The sequence below is a fragment of the Megalops cyprinoides genome, chromosome 20 (genome assembly GCF_013368585.1).
Source record: "Megalops cyprinoides isolate fMegCyp1 chromosome 20, fMegCyp1.pri, whole genome shotgun sequence".
NCBI classification, from domain to species: Eukaryota; Metazoa; Chordata; class Actinopteri; order Elopiformes; family Megalopidae; genus Megalops; species Megalops cyprinoides.
Genome location: NC_050602.1, coordinates 16465220 through 16483035, shown reverse-complemented (window position 1 = coordinate 16483035; position 17816 = coordinate 16465220). Strand labels below are relative to the sequence as shown.

The following is a 17816-nucleotide window of genomic DNA, read 5'->3' as shown; positions in this document are numbered from 1 at the left end:
ATATATTTCTCCTTTAGAGTGTCACTATAATTAGGCAAGGATATTGCAGAATTTCAGAAGGTATTTTACCGTTCAGTTGTCAGACAGATGATCATTTTTTTGCAGTGCACAACTAATGCATTGCTTATAACCCCTGTAAAAAGTTATAAACACTCATATTTATAAATGATCTTTTCTTAGGTCTGTCTGAAATCCCACTGCACAGGAGTGATTAAACCCAAAAACAATCCCCAAAGACAATATCTGTAGACAAATACAGCAGCCATCACAAACTCCTGGCAGTGGACTGATGCAAGCTGCATGGGGGTTATGACCCCAGTGTGTCACACATATGTCAACTGTTTGACAAACCATATTTTAAAGCATAGAGATATAGGAAATGTTTATGGGGCAAACATCCATGTGACCCCTCCAACAGGTCAGAGTGACTACAGTGTGAGCTGTAATGAGAATTTCCATCTCTGGAAGAGGGGAGGGCAGTTGCACCACCAGAGTAAATGTTTACAGTCCAAATGTCCGAGAAAGAAAGAAAAAAAAAGAACAGTTTCTTTGAACAGACGGATAATTTAAAAATGATTCAAAATCACACAAGGCATGGAGAAGGTCAAGGAAAATATTTTTATAAAGAATAAGAGTGCTAGAAATCATGGGGTGACCTGCTTTTGAGAAAGCACCAGAGTTGCCATTGGTGGGGTTGGAAGTGCTTTACCCCACATTGTCCTTCTGCCACCATCCTTGGTATGAGCTCCTTCTCAAAATGCTCCCTAATGCTGTCTATGGAGAGTACCAAGACCTAGTATGCAGCCCTGTTCTCCTTGCACCGGTACAACATATAGAATATGCCGTCCTCAAAGACTGCACATTCTCCCAACTTTGGGAGAGGGTTTTCAGAGGCTTTGCTGAAAGATGATACATGAGAAGGAATGATCCAAGAAGCACTCCGATCCTGGACTTCTTGAGCTAGCAGACCAGGAAAGAGCTGGAGCAGCCAAGGGGCATTATCACAGGCCAATATATAACTTAAGGTGCATGCGTTGTCCTACCCTGTGTTCGATTTGTGTAACCTGTCATTTCAAATACTGGAATAAGGGCTTTTGAATACATGGGACGCCCATCTCCATTCAGATCCAAATTTTGCTGTCCTGTCCATGAAATGAACTGAAACAGCCATTCAATTACTTCCTGCTGCTGCTCATTAAATGAAACCTCTAATCAATATTTTCCAAACAAGCAGTTAATGTGAAGTCTGAATTGCAAGAACTAGCAAAGACAAAGATCCCACCTACAGGTAATGCAAATATCCCTCTCTTTGTGAAGCAGGTTTTCAAAAGACACCAGGAATCAAAAACTTGCACGAAGCAACAAAACAACAAAGCACCCTGTCCTGTGTCTGCATTTGGACCAAGTACAGCATCAGATCATCAAATACTAGTCTTGCCAGACTCAATAGTGTTATCTATTTAGGCCTATGAACGAACCTGATGACACTATATCGTTCTACAATAGCTGTGTCCACTCAGACTCAGTTATGGTCTCCACATGTTGTTGAGAATTCACCCCCTGAATTGGCAGTAGATACCCCTAACCGAATCTCGCAATCCTGTACTCAAGCCTTATTCTTGTGGCTCCCGCGATATCTGTGATCTGCATCTTCCCAGGGCAACCTTGTAATTCACACTGGATAGGGGTGTCCACCCAAAGAATAGATAATGTGTCGTGTATGGCTAATAGTTGGAACAACATAGTAAGAAGAGTCCCAGCTGGATGTTATGACTTGAAGTCGACCATTGTAGACATCTGCAGCTATTACAATGAACCATGGTCACATTTATTCACATTATTCATGTTGTTAAGTCTTATTCCCTGTCCCCATAAGTATGTAAAATTAATTTGTGGCTGTCAGTGTCAGTTTGGAGTCAAGGTTCACTTTTACTTTGTCCCAGAGCCTAACACTAACATCCTCCCCTTCTCAGCCTGGTTTAGCAGTATCATCTCAGGCTGTTTGTGGACATTTACTTTGGCAATAATCCAGAGCTCTTGCACAATCTACCAAAGGCAAAAGTGTTTACTGAGGCTGTGTGGCAGGGAATGACACCCATGGTATAAATAACAGGGGGGAGACCAACTTAATGCCACTTGTCTGTGTTCTGTCTCTCTGTGCTCCATTGCTTCTGTCTGCCTCCGGGAAGCTCCTGTTATTAATATGAGACCTATAGGTGCTCTGGTAGTTTTGGGGCTACTGGTGGGGGCCTGGGGGCAGGTACCCCTTAGGCCACCTTGTGACTCGCTGGAGGTGGAAGAGGCTGGTTTAGTGTCCCAGGACTACATCAATTCTCAATTCTCCCATGGTTACAAGTATGCCCTCAACCAGATTGAAGATGTCAAAATCTATCCGAAGGTGAGCTAGCTGCACGATGGACCAAGTGTTGCTGTCTGCTGTGTCTGCAGTGTTGCTGTTTATATATAAATGTACATCTGGTGATAGTATCATCTTCTTTCATATAGAAAAGAATACATAGTCTGTTATTTAATAATCTATGTAATTGTATAGGGTTGATACATCTGGTTATGGGTATGTGAAAGTGACAACAGTCACTAATAAACATCTAATGATTACATCAATATCTAATAATTTCAGTAATTCCTCATTGAGGGCTGGGTGGCTGGGCAAAAAAACCCTTTCATGTTATAATTTGCCTTTAATGTTATTGTTAAATACAGGGTTTGAAGCAAGTATTATAATTTCGATGGTGTAATTTATATATTATAATAGCAAGCGTGTTATAGCTTGTGGCAGTTTGTATTTTTTAAAATGGTTCCTTTTATGTAAAATAACCTTTCAGCCTCTTCTGGTAAGAGATTTAATATATTTCTCTGATTAGCCCTGATATCTAGGTAATTTAGGACAGACACATTTTGATGTTCTTCAACCCAGAAAACAGGTAGAAGAATATATTGTGTTTTAACTCAGGGGATAAACATTTTGGAGCCATTCCATCAAAAAAAAGAAAAAAAACAAAATTCAACCTAATCACAAATTAACTAATTAATAAATTAATTAATTGAGTAACAGATGTTTCGGGTTCTGTCATCACATCTCCTAAAATCTCATACCCCTTATTACCCTGTAGGCTGATGGTGGGGAGACCATGGTTTTGGACCTGGAACTGCTCGAGACCAAGTGCCACATCCTCGACCCAACTCCTGTAGCCAACTGCACAGTCAGACCCAGACATGAAACGGTGACGCTACATTTCATTTGCGTCTGCTACTTTTTCATAGGCCTGTTGCTGGAATTAGTTGGTGAGACTAATTCCAGCAACCGGCTTTCTATGAAAATACACATAGAAAGTTATATTCCTAAGCTATCATGTCTGTTGTGCTGTTGTGGAATTCTTGAATTTAATAAATTACCATCATTTTAAGCACAGTATCATCCTTCCCTAAACAAAGCAGCTGTGGTGATTGGATCATGTGTTTGGTAAACTGAACGCCATGGCTTAGAGCAGACCTTTAAAACATATGTTGAAGTTTTAATGAAGAGCACTCTTTGACAATCTCAGTGTTTGAAAGGGTATAAATGGACTTACATGATGGGTTAACAAAAATTGGAGTGGAAACACAGGGGCCTGATTGGTATCTGGGGGATAAATGCAGGTAGGAATATAGTCGTACGTTAGGACAGTAGGATGGAATATAGGTCAGGAAACTGGACCTATACTATGGGGATGCAGGATTGAATCCTGGATGAGACACTGCACCTATTCACTAAAGCAAGAGTTCAGCCATTTAAAAATAAGAGGTATTTAAAGATAAGATATTGGGAATCTGCATAGCAAATAAATAGTGGATACAGTGCTATAAGTCATGCTTTATTTCTTGCTGTTTTTTTTTTTTTCTTTTAGAAAGTTGAGGCAGATTGTGATGTGATTTTATCAAAGGCGGGAGGAGTCCTGTCCGTGTTGTCCTACAAGTGCAAATCCGAACCAGGTGTGTGCTTTGCTTGTTTCAAACGCTAAGCATCAGAAGATTTCATAGCTTTGCACGCATCCCGAATAATCAGGAGAACAGCCGGGGAGAGGATGAGATAATTAATATATCATTTGCCTGCTTTTTAAAGAGCTGTCCCCTTTTTCCCTGGGCTATGTTCAGAATCAGCAGAGGACATGTGCGTGGGCTGCCCCTTACTCGAACCTCTGAACCACACCGATGCTCTGCAGGTCGTTGCTTCTTCTTTGGCCCAATTCAACCTCAGACCTGATAACAATACTGCTAAGTTTGCACTGAGGGACGTTGGAAGGCTGTCATCACAGGTTGGTCATTTATGTGTTTTTTTTTGTCTTTTATTTATCTGTTTTCTGTAACCTCTTTCACTTTGGCTGAACCTTACTGCAAACAATTAACAAAACAGAAAACACCTGAAACAGCAATGTTCTAGCATAAATTATTTTATTGCAATAAGGTGAAGGCCAAAAGTTCTTTGTAATCAAAAAGAGGAGCAGGAGTGTCTAACTGTATGGTGTATGTGGTGAAAGATCCTAAGGAAATGCATTTGTCAACTATCATACAGGCTCAGATTCAATCTAACCCCAATGTGCTTTGACCTTCAACACGAATGATGGTCTTAAGAATGTGTTATTTTTATAGCTACGCAGTGTTTTTGTTGAATTCAGTGACCGTAAAGCTGATTTATTTGCGTTAGTACCAAAAAAAAAGCCAAAGTTGAGTTCAAAGTCAAGTGTGAAGTGATTTGTGGCTAGATGTCCTTTCATTTCCAAAGGCTCATTTAACATTTGCAGATTGTATCCGGTGGCCCCCAGTTTTTAACGGAATACGCCATTGTAGAGACTAACTGCACGGTTGATGACGATGGCATCTGCATTCCTTTACCCGACCCTCTGGCTGTGAGTATCTCAGAGACCTATGCAAGGAACCAGTCCATACAAGCTAGCAAGGATTAACATGCCGAGAGTCCATTCTGGGGGCTTTCAGCCTTAACGAAGTGAACGCAAAAGAGATCAGCCTTAACTCTCAACCATCCCTTAACCCTTAACCAGCTGTCGTTAAGTTTTTACCTGTGACATATTCTGCATGTAGTATCTGAATGAAGGGCGGCAAGCACTTTCAAAAATCAATCCACTCAATCGACCCAGTTGAGACCTGTCAGTGTCACATGTGAAGGATGTGTTCAATGTCGTCCCTTCCAGAGAACTGGCTTCTGCATTGCGAAAGGTGTCCCTGCTGCTGCTACAGTGGACTGCACTGTGTTTGATATTGCGGTATGTCTGTTTTTCTTTGTAAACATGGAGTGTGAAAAGGCTGCAGATGCCACACAAAACAAAAAAAAAAAAACAACAGACGAAACAATTGCATTATAAAAAAACAGAAAACTAAAGGGTCATTCCGGGTATAAATTCCAATGGAATATTAGTTCATTATTCAGGGTTACATTTTCAATACATTAACTCTGAGATTACGTTGTGTGAAAACAGCAGAAAGAGTTGGAGATCGTTGTTGCAGACGCGTCTGTTGTGTTGTAGGTTCCCCCGCTGCCCCCCCTGGTGAATGCTACAGACGCAGTGGTGCCCCCTGTTGTCCCGCCATTCCAGACCATCCATGGCCTCAAGCACCACCACAGAAAGAGTGCCATCCATGACCCGGCGCTTGCCAGCTTGTTGTCTGAGTCTGCCGAGTCACAGGAGATGGCGGCGCCGATAGTGAAGAGGCAGGTCCCGGCGGAGACACAGATAGATCCACCGGTCGCGGCTCAGCTCCCCCCTTTGCCAGTCTGCCCAGGAAAGGTCAAGCACTTCTAAGCCACATCCGCACTGACCATGACTTCTTTTTACCATCCGGTTATGGTCATTTCCTGCGTGATAATTTGTGCTTGTGATGGAGCACTATCCTGGAAAAAAGCCTCACAATGTCAAGTTCCTTTCATCAGATGCATTGTATCCTTCATAAGGCTACTTTCATTCTATTCTGCTGAGACGCTTGAGACAGACATGAATACATGACAATCCACATCACTCCTATGGATGTAAGATTAAACTGACCAGGAGACATGAGATGATTGATGAGTGCTGACCAGTCAGTCTGAAATTGCTGAATGTGACCTTGGCACTATTATTTTAGACGAAAAAGGTACTCAAACCCATTTGAGTGACGTGGCAATTAAATATGTCTTAGGGTGTCATTAGTAGGAATACCCAAGTTGTAATTGGTTAATTAGATCTCTTGGGGGGGGGGGGGGGGGGGGGAACAAAGGTAAATGAATGTAAAGAACAAAATGGAAAGTAAATAAAACTGAATGGGACTCAAACACATGCTCAGTATTGCCTTATGAGATTTATGGTGCTATCAAGGACTTTAACCCAACTCAGGCAGGGTGTTTGTATGGATGTGAGCACCTTTTACACCTGATAGTGACAATTACTTTGAGACAATAAAGAATTACACTTTCTGTACCTCTCCTGTCTTGTAGCTCCTTTCAGAGAAGAATGCACCACTTGTCATGACTCAATGGTTGTATGCACTGAATATATGACAGTGTAATTAGATTTATTAGTTATACATAATGTTGCTGTAGAGTCTTGGCATCTTAATCAAGTACACCATGAGATTATGACACAATACAAAATAACATATAAACAAAGAATAGCAGAACTAATTACCATTACTGATTACTGATGTGAGTCATCTTGACACAACTTGTTGTTATAATGCAGAAAAACAAAAGCCTGCTCTCCCAAGTCAAAAGCAACCTTCTGTAGTGCTTTTGTTATTTCTAGGATCTAGAAGAGGTATACATTGTTCAGACCATGAATGGATTGGAAATATTATAAAAATGTATCAATACAAATCAGATATGTAGTGCAATGTGCCCCTTTACATATTTGAAATATATTTATTTAGCTGAAACATATATTCTCTAAAATACACTCTATATATTTTTGTACAGGACAGTATGAATTTGATACTAGGACACTGATTTTTCTTATAACAAGTAGGTGTTGACCCCATGCACCTCCTCCAGGACAAGTTAATCATTCATGCTTGCAGAATCATTTCCACTCACGCAAACTGTCAATATTTACCTAAAAATACACAGATGTGGACCCAGTTTTTAATTATTGCTATCTACTTTGCTTTCAGTCATGAACAGGCTGTTTTGTTCTTGGAGGTTGTTGACAATGTCCATCCGAGCCAGCCGCCCACATAAGTCAAAGTGGGCAGACATACAGTAAAATCTTCACTGAACACATACTCATACATTAATAATTCCAAGCACATTTTTTTATTTAATGTCAAGGAGATTGTTTTGCTGGTTATGTATGCAGGACATCATGAGTTTTTTTTCAAAATTAGATGAATGAAGAGGCTGAAAAATGAAAATAAAAGCCCACCAAAACAGTTGTTCAGATACTGTCTTCTCTTTGTTTCATTGCATTTTTATTTACGTTGGCAGCAGCTTACAGTCTCTCTAGCTGAATTTTGTTTGCTTTTCTGTCTGGCTCTCCACATCAGAGATAATTCCATGGATATTCCAGAAAGGACAGTGAACTTTACTCCAGGGCCATGTGGTGTCCTGCACAGGAATGCATACTAGGCGGACACTGGTTCTGCTCCCCGTTCTTCCTCACCTGTGATGGCCACCAGGAGCCGGACACCAGAGGCAGGGAGGCACTGCTCCGTCTCAACAGCCACAGTCACTATGGCTACCACCAGTTTAGCTAGAGGGTGAACACTCATGATCTTTTTCCCAGCTAATATGCAACAAGAGCAATAATGTAGCATAGTGGAAAGGGGCAGGGCTTGTCACTGAAAAGTTGCTGGTTCGATTCCCTGCTCTGCTGCTGTATCCTTGGACAAGGGACTTAACCCACAACTGCCTCAGTAAATATCCATCTGTATAAATGGATAAGATGTAAAACCGCAACCTATGTAAGTCGCTCTGGATAAGAGCATCTGCTAAATGAGAATAATGTAATGTAATACTCGCACAACATTTACATTTACATTTATTTATTTTCATCCAAAGCGCCATACAAAAGTGCATACAGTAGGTGACAGTATGGGGACAGGATGTGTACAGTTCCACAATGAGACAGTAGTTCTCAGATGAAAGCAAAGTCTGTTTGAGAATGCAGTACTAGCTAATGTATACAACTACAGGGTATAGGGCAACTAACATCTAACATCTCTGCAACAATAACTTGACAGAGAGAGACACTGGTATGATATCATTATTCTACACATATATATCTTTCTGCACACAGCCAATTGTGGTGCACTGTGGAGTGGCTTTGTCAGTTAATACACCTGCAAAACACCAACAAATCAATTGATTACCGCATGTCCCCAACAAACAGACTCAACTGTGAGGACAATGTGCAGTGGATCTGTGTGAAGACAGCACAGAGCAGCAAAACTGTGGGGTATTGTGCTGATATTCATGCAACCTGTTTCCTGTTGTCTAGTTTTGCTTAGCAGCTATCAGAGGGTTCTAGGCTGCAGACAGAAGGAGACAGAGCTGGAGTTATGATTGTGGGAATGTGCTGGAAAAGAGACCTTGTTTATCGATCTCTGGCTGCAGGCAACAGGGATCAAGGCTACAGCAGTGTATCAAGCTAGAAGCATTTGGCAAACTTAGCTATATAAGAGTGAGCTGCCCTGAAGCTCGGCAGCAGTTACTGGAGCTTGGCCATGAAGCAGTGCTGGTTGTTGCTATTGGTATTTGTGTGTGCCCACGGGGCGCCCACCGATTTGGTGAAACCTGGCTCTTGTGAAGACCCTGACGCCCTGGGGGCCGCTGAGAAGGCTCTGACCAAAATCAACCAGAACCGCGAGGAGGGCTACATCTTCAGTCTCCACCGCCTCAGCAACGTCAACCAGATGAAGCACGTGAGTCACTGGGTTGGCCGTTGGCTATCTGACCCTTGTTTGTCTTAGGTTCAATGTGTGAAGTCACTGAGACAACTGTACGAAACCACGAGAATGATGTTTTCTGTCCCCCCCCTCTCTATTTTTACAGAAATATAATCTGAAAACATGCTAAATAGAGTCCAAAGCAATATGTCAAAGTCGAGTCTCGGATTGTTTAATTTATTGAAATGATTAACTTTTTGTGTGATGATTAACCTGATGCTCTCAGGTCATGGATGTGGTCACGAGTGGACAGAACCCTTCTGATCACCATGTACATGCCATTTTACAGCCAGACAGGTTCAGTGTACTGCTCATCGATGGATACTGTTAAAACACATAAAGCTATGATATATAAATATTTTCAAAAGCCAATTCAGCCAAAATCAAAATATGGCTGCAGAAAAATAGTGTAATGTGGCTGACAACATATAACCTACCTACATATACAGAACACCAATAACAGATTTGCATTAGCGTAGAACAGAACAGAATAACTCCTGAATAACTGCAATAGAGTAACTTCTGTCTTTGACAGACTTTTACACCCATGAAAATGGACACTGGATTTTAGTGTCTGGGTCTTCTTGATGTCAGCTGAACAGCAGGTGCTTCAAACACCTGAGGTAACTTGGTTATAAACATTACATTCAAGAACACCCAATGGCAAACAATGCAGACATGCATTCTCCACAAAGGCATGGAAAGTGATTAGAAGTTTAATTTTGCTTAGCTTATCAGAACCCGAAAAACAGACATGTTAAAATAATGCCAATGAATATAAAATAAGACATAAATTAAGATGAGAAACCACACCAGACAAACAGAAAAGATTACATAATTAATACATAATACGTAATTGCATAAATAATAATGGTAATCACACAGGCATGCAGAAAATCTTGAACAAAATACATACGACACAAAGAACTAAATCGCTAAAAAATGAAACTCAATGCATGAGCTGCTTATTCCTGGAAGACAGTAGAAGGAGGGGGTGAGGGCAAGCGACCAAACACATCCTTCACACTACTGTGTCTGCTGCTCTTTCAGGGACCCTCGGAAATGGTGTACTACCTGACCCTGGATGTGCTGGAGACCAAATGCCATGTTCTCAGCAAGAGGAATTGGAGCAGCTGTGAAGTCAGACAAACACATGAAACTCCGGTATGGGACATGCGCCTCTAGGGTAACGCAGAGAAAACCGGTCAGTGTACACTTGTCAAAGTCTTTATTCTGTATTTATTATCCCTAGCACGTCGTTCCTAACCATTTTTATGACGACATTACCTCTCCTTTTTCATTCCAATTCATAATTTAGTATTGGCTTTTTTGTAATGCTCTCTGTTAGGCACTCGGTAACAATTTCTTCTTTCAGAGTGATGCATTAGGTAAGTTTTTGTTAATTTATTCATAAATCCATGATGAAGTTCTGCAACAGGAAGGGAAAGGCAGGTACAATCTTTGCTCTTCCTCGGCAGTGTTTTTTCTGTTGTCCTTCTGTCTAGGTCTATGGTCAATGCAAGGCCACCATCTACGTTGACAAGGTCCGGAAAGTGGTCCGTCTGTATACCTACAGCTGCAGTGTCAGACCAGGTATTAACCCTGCCACCTATGGGTGATTTGTGATAGTGCAGTTTAAAATAGTGAACCCAAACTCAGAGCCTTCTGAAATAGTAATTTACAAATGTCTCAAACTGCCCTCGTGTTATCAACAGCTCCAGGCTACAAAATCGTGAGGCTATGCCCTGACTGCCCCTCCAAGATCCCTGTAGATGGCGAGAAAGTTCGACAGGCGGTCCAGATGTCTCTGGAAAAATACAACTCAGAGAGCGGACAGGCAAACTACTTTGCCCTCTTGAACATTACGAGAGCATCTTTTCAGGTAAATGAGACAGCATTTTGTCAGAAGAGGAGCCAGTAGGTCCATTTTTTTTTTATTGGATTTGATAGATTTTTTTAAAAGAATTGTATTTAATTGAATTTCTTCTATGTGTCACAGGGTGGCTTTGGCATGTTCTACTTTGCAGAGTTCACCATCCAGGAGACAGTCTGTGCCAACACCACAGACATTGCAGAGGCGTCTAAGTGTGCATTGATGGACTGCAAGTTTGCCGTAGGTCATGATAATGAGACATTTGCATATGGAGACTAGAAGTTGCTATCACATGTTAACGTGACGGAATTGATAACGCTTCAATATGTGAGTGCTTGCCCTTGTGACTGGTGTCTTTGGAGGCTGTATGAGAAGAACAGACTGGCTGCTTAGGTCTTAAGGCTGTAGGCTTTCAGCAATTAAAGGCTTTGCTTGTCCAAGGCTCCACCATAAGACCTGTTCATCCTGCTATTTCAACTCTCTCCATCCTCAGCACAAAGGCCTCTGCAAGGGCTCCCACACTCTGGCCCAAATGAAAGAGTATATCAGTGCCAACTGTGAAATCTTTGAACCTGAGGTAAGAGTCCTGTGTAACGTCTTCAGATGTTGGGATATTTTTGAGAAAAAGACCAAAGTTACAATGGCTACAAAGTTACAAAAAGTGTTGCCACCTATTCTCCTCTAAGGTGTGAAACTCTTGGTGCGGGACATGTTTGGTTCTGAAAATCAGTGCTATGTACTCTGTGAGCTACAGTATGTATGTTTGAAAATATTTTGTACCAAAGATATCATACTATGGGAAAGATTCCAAGGGCTGACAAATCTATCAGCTAAACAATGGTCAAGAATTAGGTTACGGAACCTGAAACTGTTCTTCTAGAAATAACCTCACTACATGAATAAAACTTTGTATTGTGACTATTTCTTGGAAATGTTCCCAAGGATTGCGCCCCTGACCTGAACCCCCCCTCCAAACGCCCTCGCGGAGATGTTAGGTACCTCCCTGCGGTGGCCCGCCCAGTAACCCCGACCTCCCATCCCGACGAGCCCATGACCATCCCCTCTTTCCCGGACGAGTCCGCCGCACCCAACCCGGGCCACCCCGTCACCCTGCCCATCTTCCCCGACACAGAGGGCCCCGAGGGGGTGGGGCCAGTCATCCTGCCATTCCCCACTGACATCTCCCCACAGTGTCCATCCCAGCCCAAAAGTGAGCACCCCTTCATCAAGGCCCTCTTCTCAGAGGACCCCCTCTTTCACCACACCATCGATATTGTTGGGTGAAGACGACTGCAAAAGAAGGGGCATTAATTGACCTCTACAGAAACATCTGCACAGAGTAAAAATGACATGCTGAAGGAGACTGGAAGGTCTGTGAGGGCTTGCTTGTTTCTGTTTAATAAAAAATACTTTAACATACTAACATGTGTGCATTTCAATCTGTTTAATCAATCAGCCATGCATCAATAGAGCTGAATTTGTGTCTATACATATCATGCATTTGTTAAGTTTCAGAAACACCCCAGAACACATCTTCCTGCCAGATGGCATGAAGGAAGAGAGCTAAGCAGTGTAATTTAGTTGGATGGTAAGCTGACTTTCTGTATCACATGCCACTGAACAAAGGCATGGCTTTAAATTTGGAAGTTCTGATGACATATCCTTAAACCACATCATTGACGATGCGTTGTGCTGCTCAGCATAACCATATCCAGCATTTCATGTCCATAATGACACAGTGTGCATAGAATACAGATATAGAATATAGAATACAAAGGTCTACAGAAGGCTTCCTTGGACCTTTGCACCTTTATGCAAATTTTTCCAATGATGTAAGGCTAACACATGCGCACACTATCTCACACCACCCTAAAACAACATGTGGAAAGTGCCACCTGTGCAGCACAATGCCTTGGCTTGAACACCTAGTGGTATCACCTTATCTGTTCTCTCCTCTTTTAACATAATCAGTACTGATGGTTACCAGGGACAGACAAAGGTGTGAAAAAACTATGACATCTGATGTGTATTGATTTCATAGTGTGCACAGACAAATAGGTCTAATTTCATAGAATAGGGGAGACAGACAGAGGCATTTGTTGCGAGTGAGAGCAGGCACAAGTACTAAATGATACTAGATCACCACTTACACAGTTTGGAATGGAGTAGTGAATGCTAAATGGATGCATAAAAAATAAAGGCTTTATTTGCATGTGTTCTCATAGTGCTGGTCGAAGTTCAGTGTGTGCGGTATCCAAGTCTGACATGTGTTATTTTCTTAGTTTGTGGCATTGTATAGTGGCTGCTTAGACTAGAGACTGTGCATGTGTGCCTGCATGTCTGTGTGCGAGTGTGTGTGTGGATGCAGTGGCTGGTTAGCCTCGAGATGTGTGTGTAGTGTGTATATGATATTTCCTGATTAGAATGCTACACTGTGAAGTTTTTGCCTTGAGTTTTGATCAGCCAGTCCAACCCCCAGTAATTTACTGCCTGCAGTCTTTGATACATCCCACAGCTGTATATCCAGCCTTGGCACATAGTGCATGTGTTTTTGTATGAAAGCTAATTTATATATTTGGCTTCTTTTCAAGAGCTTGACTGGGTAGTCATGGAAACAGGTCCTGACCATCAGAAAGTTTTGATGATCCCAGTCTGATAAAAGCTTCTGTTTCTCATTGAAGTGGGACCATCAGCAATAGCAGCAGGCCCATATCCTCCGCCCTCTTCATTTTGACAGCACATGATGCTGACCTCCTGTGTCAGGAATTCAAGGATGTAAAGCCCTTTTTTCACGTCGCCTTACTGTTAGATCTGCCTGAACAACCACATTTCCAAGGATCTGCTTTCCATGACTTTTTTGAAAATACATGTTTTTGTTATGACCTGTCAAAAGAATACAGTATTATTTTTTTATATTTGTAACAGAATAAAATGTCAGAATAAAAATTTAAATTTGAACTTTAACAAAAGTTGAAAGTTAAAATAATGTAGTCATGTTTTTAAAATGCTGATATAATTTCAGGGAAGGAATAACAATTTCTGTGTTTTATTTTTTAAATGTGGCCCTGTGGTAAGCCTCCTAAGACATGTGATCCTGATGAGAGATTCAGCTAGATCTTAGGAACTGACACCAGTGGATGTCATTGACATTCACAACAGGCTCATTTCTCAAAGGAAACCAATGCAGCTGAGTTAATCTCAGATGTTTAGAAACAAAAAAGAGTTCTTTATTAAAAGCAGTTATTATAATCATTATGCAAAATGATTATAAATTATTTTATATAATCATTATAAAAAATAAAGTGTCATTTTCAAATTCATAAAAGTTTTCCTTAAAGCTAAAAACAGACATAAGCCGTGTAGATGTCTGTCACATCAGTAGCAGTACCTCCTGTCCAAAAGGACACAACTTATAACATAAAATAATAAATGTGTCAGAACAAAAAATAGTTTAAAGAAACTCCTAATCCTTGAAAGTTTACCAGAGCAATATTCTCTAATCTCCTTTGCAGATGTGAAATGCTTTGGATTTTCACATTCTGGACAACACAGGCTGGTGCCTAATATCATTATTGCTTTAACCAGGACTCGAAGGCAGTAACCAAAGAGCGAGGCTTCAAGGACCCCAGAATGAGTGAAGCTATCATTTATCTCCAGTGACTCTGATCTGAACCAAGTACACTGTTACTGTTACAATCACTGTTTCGCTGTGGAGAAAGTCTTTTTGTCCAGAGAAGTTGGTGATTGACAGTTCACCATCTATGGGGTTAATGAACACTCACTCTTCCATCACCACTTGAGGGAGCTGAGCTGGGAGCAGTGCATTGTGGGAAGTGTAGCATGGTGAGCAAGCCACATCAGGCATTCATGCTGTAATCTTCTGAATTGCAGCACGATCCACACAGGCAGCCGAGCAGTCCGTTGATGACCTGGATTGCGCAGATGATGACCTCTAGGCCGCTGAGGGCCAGCAGGATGGACCAGAGGGTAATGTTCCACTCCACCACGTGGGCCGGCTCCAGGCACACGGACCAGGAGTCACGGTCTGTAAGGTACCTGCACACACACACACAGCCCAGCCCCCCAGATCTGTCACAGCGCATCAAAAGATCACTTTATATCACTGCTGCCCATTGGCCTGCTTCTACTGTAAAGATGGTCTTGATCATATGGCTGTGGAATGGGTTCATTACAGTTTGTTCAAAAAGGGAACTTACTTTCCATTTCTATCCGCGAAAGGGTAACCCCATCCCAGGACGGTCAAACAGCGAGGCCCCTGTGACAGTGCCAGTGCTGAGATAATAAAGCAGTATCCAGAACCGGCCAGGCCAATAAGAGCAGCCAGGACCGAGCCCAACATCTAAAAGCACAGACAACAGCAAAGTTAGGGGATATCCACCACAGAGCAAGAACATTACTGTACGTATAGTGTTGCTTTTGCAAGGGTAAATTGAAACATCTGCAATAGTATGTCTAGAGCAGCTATGTTATCCTATAAGGATCGTGAGTGTAGAGCGCTGGCTACACTGCTTGGCTTGGACCTGAATTTCTTCAGTGAAATATCCAACTATATTGAAAAGAAAATGGTAAAATTTAAGCTCAGCAAAGATCTGTGTTAAGTTAACACATGTAATGGGTTAGAAAGCTTAAGGATATTCTAATATTGTCTATCAGCTCTAATGCTCATAAACTAAGCCTATTATAATTTTGGGGCCCTTGGACAGTATGTAGCAATAACAAACTCTAGAAAATAGGATTTAACATAGGTAACCAAGGTCGCTCCTTCTTCTCTTAGGCCTACTACCCAACAAATCTCCCCCAACCCCCCCCCCCCCCCACCGGTCGCCACTCTCTCCACCCCCCATTCCCAGACCGGACTCCACGGCAACAGGCCTCACCGCACAGCTCTTTCCACAGCCCTCATTGCCACAGCACCCGCCGCAGTCCCCGATGTTCATGAACACAAGTGCCGGCAGGAATATCTGCAAAAACAGAAAGAGAGTGGGCACTTCAGTGGTTGTCACGTGGTATCCGATGAGGACCCACTTTTTGTCAGCATGCTAGAAGGACATTGGAGGATCCAATCAGCTTCTTCTGAACTCCTGACCTCATGTTACATTTCACTGGGGAGAAAAGAGAGAGCTGTGATAGGTGCTCTCCAGTCCTGATAGAGAGTCTCCTGACTGCGATCACTATGACTCTTCAGCATGAAAAAAAGTGACACAAACAATTTCACTCTGTAAGGGTATCTCGGGTAAGCAATTGTGAAATTAATTGTTTTAGCAAATGTGAATTACAAGACCATATTGCGATTTGAGACTGCTTAATGTTGTTCTGTTCTGTCCGTCTTGCTATTTGTCCTCTTTAACACTAGGTGGTACTGTATGCATCCATATGAATATCTGATTGAGACACACTTTCAACTGTCATTCCAATTTACTTGAGTTCTTGAATTTACTTCAATACCTAAAATCAAGTCAAACACAAGTCCCACAAAATTCTCCATCCAAATACTTGGAATTAACCCATGAACTAAACCACAGGACTCAAGATGTGTATAATTTACCTTTCTCACGGCTTTTAGAAGAAATATTAGATTAATATTTGAATCATCTTTCTGAAAAAGAAGACTGTTTTTAAGGCCAATGTTACTATGACAAGAATATAGAGTTAATTTTATATTCACATGTTCTTGGAAAAATTGGAGTACTATTTTAACATGTTTTGATAATTTGCCACATCTGAGTAAGTTCAGCCAGTGAATCACATTAACATTACAATAAGTGTCACTAAGGTACAACAAGAAACTTGTCAGACAAGACCATTTATGTCAGATCCCAGAGTTCCTCAAAGCCTCAAAGAAAGTGTGAATTAAGGGAAACAGATGAGGCATTCCCTCAAAAGGGCTAGATGCCCCAAAAACTGTGTTACCCCTAAACAGACTAAATCTGAACACATACTGGCGCTAAAAAGGTCTCATGATAGCAGCCAGTGTCTTAAGTAACGGAGTCCAGCTAAAAGACGGAGGGGATGGTTGTCACTCACCAGTATTCCCCCTCCTACGATTCCGGTGAAGTACCACACATACTGGGTGAGTTCGTCGTCTTGGGCGTACTGGGTCTTGCCGTCAGGAAAGTAGAGCAGGATGTTGGCCACGATGCAGCAGATGGCGAGAGGGATTAGGGTGACTCCAAGACACCTGGCGCAGCTCCTGGAGCACATGATGGGGTTCCGAGTCAGTTCAGGGAAGGAGAAGTGAGGGAGGGCACTGAAGGCTGCTCCTTTTTAACTCAGCCCCCACCCCTCCTTCCCAGCTCCAGGAAGGGCTTGTGACGTATGGCAAATATGAACACTCCCCCCCTGCGCCCCCCCATCTGGAAAAAGTGACAAAAGTTTTGAGTGTGACCGATCCCTCTGGGAGGGGATGCCATTAAGCAGAAAATATGACAAGTCCCAGGGGCGGGGCAGCCAAACAGAGCCCGCAATCTCTGAGTCTCGGTCCCTCTTTTGTACTGTGTCAGCGGCCTTCTGGAGATGTAAACACTGAGAGTACATTCTGTCTGTAGGAACAGTTTGACATCCATTCCTCTGACCTTTCTGTCAAGCAGCTGTACCGGAAACCTCCTTCTCCTCTGTGTGTACAGCCGCAATACCTCACTTTATGTAACTAACTTTAAATGTAGGTGTCATTCCAAATAGTTTTGTTTCTGTGTTGCTATACAGGGTGTGTTCTTGGGCACCAGAATAATTGATAGCAACTTGGCAGAACCAGTGATCTTTGTGCTACGAAAATGGTTTGATCTCATTGTCTGTGTTGTGCCATCCATATCACAATTCCTATGCAACAATGATATTCTAAAGCCTAACAGCTATAAACCGAGGGATAGCTGGCCTATCAGGCAAAGTACCACCAACAATTATTACAGTGCAATTTGCAGAGGATGACATATATGATATTTGCTATGGGTATTGACAGATAAGGATTCAGTTGCAAAGCTTTAACATATCTCTTTGG

At 42.0% G+C, this 17816-nt stretch overlaps 3 protein-coding genes across 3 annotated transcripts; 2 read left to right on the top strand and 1 right to left on the bottom strand.

Moving 5' to 3' along the window:
* Nucleotides 1-2141: 2141 nt before the first annotated feature.
* On the top strand, nucleotides 2142-6268 carry LOC118795770 (alpha-2-HS-glycoprotein-like). The gene is made up of 7 exons (XM_036554489.1): nucleotides 2142-2398; nucleotides 3132-3242; nucleotides 3906-3990; nucleotides 4153-4313; nucleotides 4800-4904; nucleotides 5208-5279; nucleotides 5541-6268. The coding sequence occupies exons 1-7, from the start codon at nucleotides 2204-2206 to the stop codon at nucleotides 5814-5816; spliced, it is 1005 nt and encodes a 334-aa protein (XP_036410382.1). The 5' UTR covers nucleotides 2142-2203; the 3' UTR covers nucleotides 5817-6268.
* Nucleotides 6269-8644: 2376 nt separating this feature from the next.
* On the top strand, nucleotides 8645-12224 carry LOC118795914 (fetuin-B-like). The gene is made up of 7 exons (XM_036554702.1): nucleotides 8645-8904; nucleotides 9979-10092; nucleotides 10434-10521; nucleotides 10644-10810; nucleotides 10928-11041; nucleotides 11295-11378; nucleotides 11744-12224. Exons 1-7 carry the CDS (start codon nucleotides 8707-8709, stop codon nucleotides 12083-12085), a joined length of 1107 nt encoding a protein of 368 aa, XP_036410595.1. The 5' UTR covers nucleotides 8645-8706; the 3' UTR covers nucleotides 12086-12224.
* Nucleotides 12225-14111: 1887 nt separating this feature from the next.
* Nucleotides 14112-17069, bottom strand: LOC118795750 (transmembrane 4 L6 family member 1-like). The gene is made up of 4 exons (XM_036554459.1): nucleotides 16847-17069; nucleotides 15700-15783; nucleotides 15019-15161; nucleotides 14112-14857 (listed from the first exon to the last, which is right to left on the bottom strand). The coding sequence occupies exons 1-4, from the start codon at nucleotides 17021-17023 to the stop codon at nucleotides 14659-14661; spliced, it is 603 nt and encodes a 200-aa protein (XP_036410352.1). The 5' UTR covers nucleotides 17024-17069; the 3' UTR covers nucleotides 14112-14658.
* Nucleotides 17070-17816: the final 747 nt, after the last annotated feature.

Coding starts and splice junctions, on each gene's coding strand:
- LOC118795770 (XM_036554489.1), top strand. CDS start 2,204: ATGAGACCTATAGGTGCTCTGGTAGTTTTGGGGCTACTGGTGGGGGCC. Junction 4,314..4,799: donor TTGGAAGGCTGTCATCACAG/GTTGGTCATTTA, acceptor TAACATTTGCAG/ATTGTATCCGGTGGCCCCCA. Junction 5,280..5,540: donor GCACTGTGTTTGATATTGCG/GTATGTCTGTTT, acceptor GTTGTGTTGTAG/GTTCCCCCGCTGCCCCCCCT.
- LOC118795914 (XM_036554702.1), top strand. CDS start 8,707: ATGAAGCAGTGCTGGTTGTTGCTATTGGTATTTGTGTGTGCCCACGGG. Junction 8,905..9,978: donor ACGTCAACCAGATGAAGCAC/GTGAGTCACTGG, acceptor CTGCTCTTTCAG/GGACCCTCGGAAATGGTGTA. Junction 11,042..11,294: donor TGATGGACTGCAAGTTTGCC/GTAGGTCATGAT, acceptor CTCCATCCTCAG/CACAAAGGCCTCTGCAAGGG.
- LOC118795750 (XM_036554459.1), bottom strand. CDS start 17,023: ATGTGCTCCAGGAGCTGCGCCAGGTGTCTTGGAGTCACCCTAATCCCT. Junction 15,784..16,846: donor TCGTAGGAGGGGGAATACTG/GTGAGTGACAAC, acceptor CTGTTTTTGCAG/ATATTCCTGCCGGCACTTGT. Junction 14,858..15,018: donor TTCGCGGATAGAAATGGAAA/GTAAGTTCCCTT, acceptor GTGTGTGTGCAG/GTACCTTACAGACCGTGACT.